The sequence below is a fragment of the Mixophyes fleayi genome, chromosome 8, assembly GCF_038048845.1.
Source record: "Mixophyes fleayi isolate aMixFle1 chromosome 8, aMixFle1.hap1, whole genome shotgun sequence".
NCBI lineage: Eukaryota > Metazoa > Chordata > Amphibia > Anura > Limnodynastidae > Mixophyes > Mixophyes fleayi.
This window is the reverse complement of record NC_134409.1, coordinates 137,830,821-137,842,931: the sequence shown is the minus strand read 5'-3', so window position 1 is coordinate 137,842,931 and position 12,111 is coordinate 137,830,821. Positions and strand designations below refer to the sequence as shown.

General features: G+C 41.7%; 1 protein-coding gene across 1 annotated transcript in view; it reads left to right on the top strand.

Annotated features, from left to right (window-relative positions):
* Positions 1-12,111, top strand: part of LOC142099850 (contactin-4-like) — an 88,479-nt gene that overhangs the window by 52,242 nt on the left and 24,126 nt on the right. The window contains exons 3-5 of the mRNA XM_075183761.1: positions 5,602-5,728; positions 6,791-6,966; positions 10,737-10,832. Coding sequence (XP_075039862.1) covers positions 5,602-5,728; positions 6,791-6,966; positions 10,737-10,832 — 399 coding nt within the window. The remainder of the gene's footprint in view (positions 1-5,601; positions 5,729-6,790; positions 6,967-10,736; positions 10,833-12,111) is intronic.

The following is a 12,111-nucleotide window of genomic DNA, read 5'->3' as shown; positions in this document are numbered from 1 at the left end:
CTGAGTATATATGATGTAGCAGAGCATTACTGAGTATATATGATGTAGTAGGGCATCGCTGAGTATATATTATGTAGCAGAGCATCGCTGAGTATATATGATGTAGCAGGCCGTCACTGAGTATATATGATGTAGCAGAGCATCGCTGAGTATGTATGATGTAGCAGAGCATCGCTGAGTATGTATGATGTAGCAGAGCATCGCTGAGTATGTATGATGTAGTAGAGCTTCTCTGAGTGTATATATAAAGTAGCAAAGCATCGCTGAGTATATATGATGTAGCAGGGCGTTGCTGAGTATATATGATGTAGCAGGGCGTTGCTGAGTATATATGATGTAGCAGGGCGTTGCTGAGTATATATGATGTAGTAGAGCATCGCTGAGTATATATAATGTAGCAGAGCATCGCTGAGTATATATAATGTAGCAGAGCATCGCTAAGTAAATATGATGTAGCAGACCATCGCTGAGTATATATGATGTAGCAGAGTATTTCTGAGTATATATAATGTATCATAGCATCGCTGAGTATATATGATGTAGTAGAGCATCACTGAGTATATATGATGTAGTAGAGCATCACTGAGTATATATGATGTAGCAGAGCATCACTGAGTATATATGATGTAGTAGAGCATTGCTGAGTATATATGATGTAGCAGAGCATCGCTGAGTATATATGATGTAGCAGGCCGTCACTGAGTATATATGATTTAGCCGAGCATCGCTGAGTATGTATGATGTAGCAGTGCATCGCTGAGTATGTATGATGTAGTAGAGCTTCTCTGAGTGTATATATAAAGTAGCAAAGCATCGCTGAGTATATATGATGTAGCAGAGCATCGCTAAGTATATATGATGTAGCAGAGTATTACTGAGTATATATGATGTAACAGAGCATTGCCGAGTATATATGATATAACAGAATATTACTGTTTATATATGACGTAGCAGAGCATCGTTGAGTATATATAATGTAGCAGAGCCTGTCTGAATTTATATGATGTAGCAGAGCATCGCTGAGTATATATGATGGAGCAGAGCATCGCTGAGTATATATGATGTAGCCGAGCATCGCTGAGTATATATGATATAGTAGAGCATCGCTGAGTATATATGATGTAGCAGAGCATTGCGGAGTATATATCATGTAGCAGAGTATTACTGAGTATATATGATGTAGCAGAGCATCGCTGAGTATATATAATGTATCATAGCATCGCTGAGTATATATGATGTAGTAGAGCTTCACTGAGTATATATGATGTAGCAGAGCATCGCTGAGTATATATGATGTAGCAGATTATTACTGAGTATATATGATGTAGCAGAGTATTTCTGAGTGTATGAGAGTATTACTGAGTATATATGATGTAGCAGAGCGTCACTGGGTATATATGATGTAGTACAGCTTTGCTGCGTATATATGATGTAGTAGAGCATCACTGAGTATATATGATGTAGCAGAGCATCGCTAAGTATATATGATGTAGCAGATTATTACTGAGTATATATGATGTAGTAGAGCATCGCTGAGTATATATGATGTTGCAGACCATCGCTGAGTATATATGATGTAGCAGAGCATCACTGTGTATATATTATGTAGCAGAGCTTTACTGGGTGTATATGATGTAGCAAAGTCACTGAGTATATATGATGTAGCAAAGCATTGCTTAGTATATATTATATAGCAGAGCATCGCCGAGTATATATGATATAGCAGAGCATCGCTGAGTATATATGATGTAGCAGAGCATCGCTGAGTATATATGATGTAGCAAACCATTGTTGAGTATATATGATGTAACAGACCATTACTGAGTATATATGATGTAGCAGGTTATCGCTGAGTATATATGATGTAGCAGATTATCGCTGAGTATATATGATGTAGCAGATTATCGCCGAGTATATATGATGTAGCAGATTTTCGCCGAGTATATATGATGTAGCAGATTATCGCAGAGTATATATGATGTAGCAGATTATCGCTGAGTAGATATGATGTAGCAGAGCATCGCTAAGTATATATGATGTAGCAACCATCGCTGAGTATATATGATGTAGCAGAGTATTACTGAGTATATATGATGTAGCAGAGCATCGCTGAGTATATATGATGTAGCAGATTATCGCTGAGTATATATGATGTAGCAGAGCATCGCTAAGTATATATGATGTAGCAACCATCGCTGAGTATATATGATGTAGCAGAGTATTACTGAGTATATATGATGTAGCAGAGCATCGCTGAGTATATATGATGTAGCAGAGCATCGCTGAGTATATATGATGTAGCAGAGTAATACTGAGTATATATGATGTAGCAGAGTGTTACTGAGTATATATGATGTAGCAGACCATCGCTGAGTATATATGATGTAGCAGAGCTTTGCTGGGTGTGTATGATGTAGCTGGGTGTATATGATGTAGGAGTGTCACTGAGTATATATGATGTTGCAGAGCATTACTGAGTATATATGATGTAGCAGAGCGTCACTGTATATATATGATGTAGTAGAGCGTCACTGTATATATATGATGTAGCAGAGCGTCACTGTATATATATGATGTAGCAGAGTGTCACTGTGTATATATCATGTAGCAGAGCGTCACTGTGTATAAATGATGTAGCAGAGCGTCACTGTATATATATGATGTAACAGAGTGTCACTGTGTATATATGATGTTGCAGAGCTTTGCTGGGTGGATATGATGTAGCTGGGTGTATATGATGTAGGAGTGTCACTGAGTATATATGATGTAGCAGAGCGTCACTGTATATATATGATGTAGCAGAGCGTCACTGTGTATATATCATGTAGCAGAGCGTCACTGTGTATAAATGATGTAGCAGAGCGTCACTGTATATATATGATGTAACAGAGTGTCACTGTGTATATATGATGTTGCAGAGCTTTGCTGGGTGGATATGATGTAGCTGGGTGTATATGATGTAGGAGTGTCACTGAGTATGTATGATGTAGCGGAGCGTCACTGTGTATATATGATGTAGCAGAGCATCACTGGGTATATATGATGTAGCGGAGCGTCACTGTGTATATATGATGTAGCAGAGCGTCACTGTGTATATATGATGTAGCGGAACGTCACTGTGTATATATGATGTAGCAGAGCTTTGCTGGGTGTATATGATGTAGCTGGGTGTATATGATGTAGGAGTGTCACTGAGTATATATGATGTAGTGGAGCGTCACTGTGTATATATGATGTAGCGGAGCGTCACTGTGTATATATGATGTAGCGGAGCATCACTGTATATATGATGTTGCAGAGCATCACTGTGTATATATCATGTAGCAGAGCATCACTGTGTATATATGATGTAGCGGAGCATCACTGTGTATATATCATGTAGCAGAGCCTCTCTGGGTATATATGATGTAGCAGAGTGTCACTGTGTATATATGATGTAGCAGAGCTTTGCTGGGTGTATATGATGTAGCTGGGTGTATATGATGTAGCAGTGTCACTGAGTATATATGATGTAGTGGAGCGTCACTGTATATATGATGTTGCAGAGCATCACTGTGTATATATCATGTAGCAGAGCCTCTCTGGGTATATATGATGTAGCAGAGCGTCTCTGGATACAAGTCTGTGAACACTGCAGCACACATAGATATTTGCAGCTGTTATAGATTTAGATCCCTGGACATGATGACTGTGATGGTGGAATCCCCTCTCATATAATGATTAGTTACGGTTATAATAGTAGTCTCTGCATTGTGTATTATACATTATACTGCATATATCAGAGGCCTCGTTAGCAGCTCTCTGCATAATATCATACGTTTCAGCCGAACCAGCACAATCTCCCAGCTCCTTTGGTCTCGTCAAGATAAAGGTCAGACCAGCGGAAAGGCAGATCCTCGTCGGGTGATGATAACAGCCCAAAATGCGGAAACCACTTACTGAAAATCTACTTTGGCGTCTGCGCCCGGCCCCTCTGTATTCTGTAACTATTTACCTGAAACACTTTCATCTATTACTTATTCATGGAGACTGGAGCGTGAATGACACCCCAGGGTCCAGCGCTGACCCCTCACACTGAGCAGTAATAAAACCAGTTACATTTACGCCATTGTCCATATAAAGGGAAGAGATTCTCGGATATCCTTATGGGGCCTTAAAGCAGAATGCGCCTGTTTTCACCTCTAATGTAATAAATGTTTAGGCGTTTGGTGCAGACTGATCCCGTTGAGATGCCCTCATGACAGCTTGTAAAGGCAAAATAAAATGTAATCTAAACACTAATCCCAACCCTAACTTTAGCCCAGATCCTAAATTTAAAATCGCATCAAGTCTTTTATCCCTAGATTTGGCCACGCCCGGATACAAGACCAACCTTAAACTTGGTGCACAATCTAAGACCTGGGGATATATTTACTAAACTGCGGGTTTGAAAAAGTGGAGATGTTGCCTATAGCAACAAATCCGGTTCTAGCTGTCATTCTGTTGAACGCACTAAATAAATTACAACTAGAATCTGGTTGCTATAGGCAACAAGGAGGGCGTGGCCACTGGTAATCAGTGGGAACTGAGGTAGGTGTGGCTTGGTCTGAGAGACCCACCCACTTTTTCACAGAATAGTGAAGCACCGCCCACCTGCTCTTTTCGTGTAACGTCTCCGGATCTCCCATAAGCAAATTTTTATGGAATACCTAATATATACCTAATATATCTTACAAATCGGTTTATTATTAGACAGTACAGAAGAATACGAATGTTTTGATCATGAAAGAGAGTTACAAAAGTTTCAAATTAAATAACATTTCAATTTATGATCACTTTTACTTGTTACGCTGTCCCATCAATACCATATGTGCTGTCTGGAGCCCTGTGGCCCTGATTCATTAAGGAAAGTTAAGCAAAAAATTGAGTACATTTTCTTACTCAAGTTTTCTGGACAAAACCATGTTACAATACAAGGGGGGCAAATTAGTTAATAATTATTTTACACATCAGGAAAATATTGTCTGTTTTTTCATCTAGCGCACAAATACTTGATAGCTTATTTGTACACTGAAATTTACAGTTGATCTAGGACATGCCCTACCCCAAATATAAATATGCCATCACATTTTATATTTACCTCCCCCTCCAATGCAACATGGTTTTGTCTTACTTACTTACTTTTGATTAACTTTCCTTAATCAATCAGGCTCTATGTGAGTAGCTGGTATATAAGTAATACCATAGTTGCCGACTCTTATGGAATGTCCGGGATACTCCCGAATTTCTGGGAGTCCTCCCGGGAGAGGGAGGCTGCCTCCCTGTTTCTAATGGCCACCTATAGTAAAGAGGTGGGGGGGGGGGGCTTAAGACGCGAACGACGTGTCATCATAATTGGCCGGAAACAATTATTGATTGTTTGGGGGTGGGGCCAAATGACGTGACCCGCCCCCATTATGCCAACCTCTCCCTGATCTTCCGGAGGAGTCCTTACCAATGTAGGCAAGTATGAGTAATACCCGCTGCCAGGCTGCCTCAGCTTGTGTTACTAATGCTCTGTACAGAGGTTACATCTCACATGTAAATGTTGATTTAAGCATCTTTGTCCGCTTGTCTTGGCAGATGAGCTGGCTCTGCAGGGTCCAGTCTTCACTCAGGAGCCGGCAAACCTTGTCTTTCCCCTGGACTCCGAGGATCGGACATTGAGGCTGGTCTGTGAGGCACAGGGGCACCCCAAACCTGCCACACGGTAGGTGGATGTAGGAGCCTGGGAGAGACCACGGGACCACCCAGTCAAAGAGACCACGACAATATTCTGTCTAACAAACTGCACAGGGGCTATTTACTGACAAAGTGTAAATGTGCATTGTCCCATATCCATAAATAAGCAGCTACAGAAGCTATGATATTAGCCGTACACGGCGGGGGCTGCATCTCACAGCGCCCGGTAACATGAGTAAGCAATAAGTAACCAGCATGATGGTATCACATAGATAAAACTAGTGCGCTGAACATGGCACAACGCAGGGAAATAGTAAATACTTTATGTAGCAAATATGCCCATCTAGAGGCTGTGCCCAGCGAGGCTTCGTGCTCACAATACGCAGACCCCACGCTGACCACAGTCCTATGCCCACCACATACTGGCATGTGCCCACCACACACTGTCATGTGCCCACCACATACTGGCATGTGCCCACCACATACTGGCATGTGCCCACCACACGCTGGCAGGTGTCCACCACCCACTGGCATGTGCCCACCACTATTCATTGCTTTCTACCCATAGACGTTGTCTTTTCACCATACACTGCCCAGCACAGTCCTCTCCTGCCCTCTGTGCACTCTCTTGTCCCCGGCATAAAATTATTTTAATGTAATGATTATGTAGCATTAATTCACATCACTTCTGATACATAAAACCAGCATATATATATATATAAACAGAATATAGCTACATAGTTAGTAATGTTGACAAGATTATACATCAAAACATGTCATAAACTCTAATTGTGTTGGTCCAGAGAAGGGGGAACAGCCCCAATGTGGCAGCTGTTATTGTCCCTCTCGGGGAGCTGGAGATAGAACTATACTGATAGGAAGGAGCACAAGATGCTGCTGGTATCTTATATCCTGTTATAGTTCTATGAGCAGCTTATAGTGGTGTATTAGTGACTCACACAGCTCCGCACTATTATAACAGTCGCTGAAACACAAACTGTGTGCGCAGCATTATAGTGATGTGATATTGCGCTGGGTGGGACCTCGGCAGTGTATGTCGGAGACGCTCATTTCTGCGCTCTCTCTGCAGGTGGAGAGTAAACGGGACCCTTCTGGATGAAGCCCAGGATTACCGGTACCGAGTGCTGGACAGAAGCTTAGTGATCACTTCCCCGGATCGGGTCCGGGACGTCGGCACCTTTCAGTGTGAGGCCACCAACTCCGTGGGCACCATCCTTAGCCGAGAGTCCCTCCTGCAGTTTGCCTGTGAGTCCGTAATGTTCTTGTACTATACTGTGGGTGGGAGCTGTGATCCACGGACTCCCCCCCCCCCCCCCCCCCCCCCGTCTTTTTACCTGACTTCTTTTAATAATAATATATTCCTCACTTTCTGCTTTTCCAACTTGTTTTCCAATAATTGTTTTATTGAGGTTTTTGCTGTGCTTTTTTTATGGGTTTTGCCATCTACTGGATCACAAGAAGTTTCTGCATTCTTTAGTACCAAGCAATAAGCTGAGGACAAGGGGTCATCAGTTGCCAATGGAACAAAGTTGGTTTCATCATGAGCATAGGGAAGGTTTCTTTACTGTAAGAGCTGTGGCATTCCTTACCACTTAAAAAGAGGATGGCAAATTCACTAACAGAATGTAAAAATGGATTGGAGTCTTCCTTACCAGAAATAGTGTCTGTCACTATAATTAGTAGAGGACATTATAGGGATTTATATGATTGCCATAAGGAAGGAATTTTTGTCCCTTGTGAGGGTAACACTGTGGGTCTTGTTTTGCCTTCTCTTCCTTTGCCATTAGCTAACTAATTCAGCTCAGATAATTACAATTGGAAAACAAGTGGGAGAAACAGAAGAGAGGATTATCACACAGAGAAGGAGTCAGGTTGTCAGTTATATATCTGTGTTCCCTCCTCTCCCTGTTACTCGCTGATTCTGGAAACGGGGGTTGCTAGGAGACTTGTGTGCGAATTCCGCAATTACTTTCTGATCCCCCTCGTTTAATCCCTCACCCCCATTGGACTGGTGCTAATTAAATAATCAGCATGTTATTGTGTTCAGGTCAATTAATTAGGAAACATTTGTAACAGTGACAATCACATTACTTTAGAGCATAATTTAACATCAACAAATAAAATGAGAAGGACGTAGCGGTCTCTCCTCACCCGCAGGGTCTCTGTTCCTGCATCCGCCATCTCTCAGCAGTGACATCACACAGCAGGAGACACACCTGGTAGTAAGCCGGTCATAGGGAGTGACAGCCAGCGAGAGAGTGAGAGACAGCAGGACATAGAGAGTGACAGCCAGCGAGAGGGTGAGAGACAGCTGGACATAGAGAGTGACAGCCAGTGAGGAAGTCTGAGACAGAGGGACACAGTGACTGACAGCCAGCGAGAGAGTGAGAGACAGCAGGACATAGAGAGTGACAGCCAGCGAGAGGGTGAGAGACAGCTGGATATAGAGAGTGACAGCCAGTGAGGAAGTCTGAGACAGAGGGACACAGTGACTGACAGCCAGTGAGAGATTGAGAGAGGGACACAGAGGGACAGCTATGTACAGAAAGAGAGCAGTATACAGGACATACAGAGAGCACTGTATACAGTACATACAGAGAGAGTGCCGTATACAGTACATACAGAGAGAGAGCACTCTATACAGGACAGTCAGAGAGAGTGCAGTATATAGTACATACAGAGAGAAAGAGAGAGCACTGTATACAGGACAGGCAGAGAGAGCGCAGTGTACAGGACACAGAGAGAGAGCACTGTATACAGGACAGTCAGAGAGAGTGCAGTATATAGTACATACAGAGAGAAAGAGAGAGCACTGTATACAGGACAAGCAGAGAGAGTGCAGTATACAGTACATACAGAGAGAAAGAGAGAGCACTGTATACAGGACAAGCAGAGAGAGTGCAGTATACAGTACATACAGAGAGAAAGAGAGAGCACTGTATACAGGACAAGCAGAGAGAGTGCAGTATATAGTACATACAGAGAGAAAGAGAGAGCACTGTATACAGGACAAGCAGAGAGAGTGCAGTATACAGTACATACAGAGAGAGTGCAGTATACAGTACATACAGAGAGAGTGCAGTATACAGTACATAATGAGAGAGAGCACTGTATACAGTACATACAGAGAGAGAGTGCAGTATACAGTACATACAGAGAGAGAGCACTGTATACAGGACACAGAGAGAGAGCACTGTATACAGGACAGACAGAGACAGCCCGGTGCTCTCGGAGGTATTGTATTTTGGGCTGACATTGCATTGTTCCTCATTAAATATACATCTAAATAAATGTAAAGGTCAGACGCGCTGATGTTCGCCCTCACCGTGCGGTAATCTGTATTCTTTCCTTGTAATAACAGGGATAAGTCATTAGAATTATGTGCCCACTCGGCGCGCTATTAGCCCCGGCTATGATTGGTATCAGTGTTTCCCGCACTTCATTATACGCAGCAATCTGACAGCCAGACTCACCGGTCATTACATGCTCAGCAATCTTCATATGTCACCCTAATGCCTCACATAAATATCCTCATGTTCCTGGGCCTATCGCCTCATTTATTCATGTCTTATAAAACATCCAATAATGGGAATAACATCTATTTTAGCTAAGTATCTCCACTGGTGTTGTTAGTGCTTCTGTTTGGCTGCTTGTAGTTTGCATAGAGATTGATCATTATACATTTCACAGTAATAAAAACATTTCTATATTGCCCCATGAACGGTACTACCCGAGGCATGTGCCAAGTCTGCCTATATGATAAATGCCGCCTTCGCCCTACGAGTCCTGTCTGTTACCCGTTCCGCCACTCTGTGTCCGAGAGGACTTGCGCATCTGACACTTTCTTGCCTTCTTATTAATATTGTATTGCAACATTGTATCAAATGTGTATTTTTCACCTTGAGGACGTAGCTACTTTGGGTTTGGTAAATATTTCTGATGTATCAAAGTGTGAAAAGCCCCATTGTGTGTACACAGACCGCAGACTGATGGGCTTCCTTCTCCGTTTCATCCGTTACATCGGTTTTCCCTATGCCCAAGACTATGGATGGCGAAGCCTATTTATACACGTCTGCGCAAATCTGCAAAGACTGGCTTGGAAAATTCATAAGTTAACCCTTAACGCCACGGGCCAGTATCGCCAAGGTGGCTCAATGTCAGCTGCTCGGGTAATATTTCTTTTCATAAATTGGGACAAAAGGGATTTTTATTACTGTGAAAAGCATTTAAAAAAAATCATCCTTATTGCAGCAACTTGAGGTCTTTTGATAAACAGGCCCCATAATCCTCCTTGAGTAATACTTGCATATACTTATAGGTATTTTACAATGGAGGAGACGTCCACAAAGATATAAGTTCTTTCTAACCTACTAAGTATCATCTGCGTTTAAAAAGATAGTGAACTGACCTCCCCCCTCCCCTTCTCCCGTTCACTGCAACATAACAAGACCGTTATTTTATTGAAACAATGTTGCTTCTCTCTCTTATTCCTCAGGGCTACGGAAATGATGATCAGTTTTATGGCTGTTCCAGATATGGAACCGACTGAAAGAGTAACACACAGGAAAACTCACCTGCTCCATAGATTATATGTTTTTAGCATGTTTTAGAATCTAGAAACAGGTCATTGACTCGTTCAAATGTTATAACACAATGGTAGGAATGAGCCTAATTTTAATGTGGCTGAAAAGCCCATTAACGGTGGATAGTTGTGAACGAGCCCTTTTTTCTTTCATCCATTGTATTTTTATTCTGTTAATGACTCGTTAACTTGCCTGTAAAGTGCAGCATAGGAACCTGATCCTAATTCTTTGGAAACTCCAAAAGGTTATCTATAAAAGTGCAAAAGTGAGACCTGTCTATGTGCGGCCGCCCCTGGTGCTTATTGGTCTCTTCTAAGGGGGGAGTGAAAAATGTATTAAAAATTATTTTTAAAAATAACAATGTGCTTGGATTGTATTACTGTGCTGTATCGTTGGTGATCTTACTGGTAACACGTTCACTCTTTACCACAGATCTCGATTCATTCCAGACCAGGACCCGGAGCACGGTGTCAGTCCGAGAGGGCCAAGGAATGGTGCTGCTGTGCGGCCCACCCCCCTTTTCTGGAGGTAACCACGAATTTCATTTCTGGCACCTTCATTGATAGCTTATCTCTGAGCGCCCTCTAGTGTCCATCTGTCATATTGTAAACTGGCGCTGTGTTATACACTGCAAAGCTCTGTGCAGTAAACTGGTCACATTGTAGCAGCCGAATTATCATCACTAGTTGTACATCAGTCATTACGACACACACTATAGCATATATCTATGTTTATGTCTCATTATAATTATATATTCGCATCGATTCATATGAGGGATATTATTTTTTGACATTCTATAAATCACTTGTTGGGCTATCTTAATACGGGGCACAGTTTGGGGTATCTGTATAAGAAAGACATATGAGAACTTGACATTATGCAACAGACGTGACCAGCGTGCAAAATTGTGAGCAGAGTACAAAATAAAGCACATTTCTAAACAGCATAAACTGTTTTGTATTGTTCTTCGGTATCTTGGTTTCTGGAATTTATAAAATGGAATAAAGGGATTTTTTTCTGCCCAAATCTGCAAAGACTGAGCTAGCAAAGTGATACCTTAACCCTTAACGCCACGGGACAGTATCGCCAAGGTGTCTCAGAGTCAGCTGCTCGGGCAATATTTCCTTTTTCATAAATAAGGGATTTATTATTGCTGTGAAAAGCATTAAATTAAAATCAGCCTTTTTGCAGCACTTGGTTGATAAACAGGCCCCATAATCCTCCTTGAGCAACACATATTTCCTTATGCTAATAGGTGTTTTAAAATGAAAGAAAAGTCCACACAGTTGTTAAAGTTGTTTCTAACCTACTAAGTATCATGTGCGTTTAAAAACATAGTGACCTGACCCCCCCCCCCCCTCCTCCCGTTCACTACAACATCACAAGACAGACAAATACTTATTTTGTTGAAACAATGTTGCTGCTCTCCCCTAACCCGTTATTCCTCAGTGCTACAGAAATACTGATCAGTTTTAGGACTGTTTCCAAATATGAGCCAAATTATATATGAGGGGGAAGTTTAAGGAGTATATTTACTAAACTGCAGGTTTGAAAAAGTGGAGGTGTTGCCTATAGCAACCAATCAGATTCTTGGGCCTGATTCATTAAGGATCATAACTTGAGAAACTTCTTATTTCAGTCTCCTGGACAAAACCATGTTACAATACAAGGGGTCAAAATTAGTTTTCTGTTTTGCACATAAGTTAAATACTGACTGTGTTTTCATGTAGCACACAAATACGTGATCGCTTATTTGTACACTGACATTTTAAAGTTGATATTTGTGTGCTACATGAAAAAACAGTCA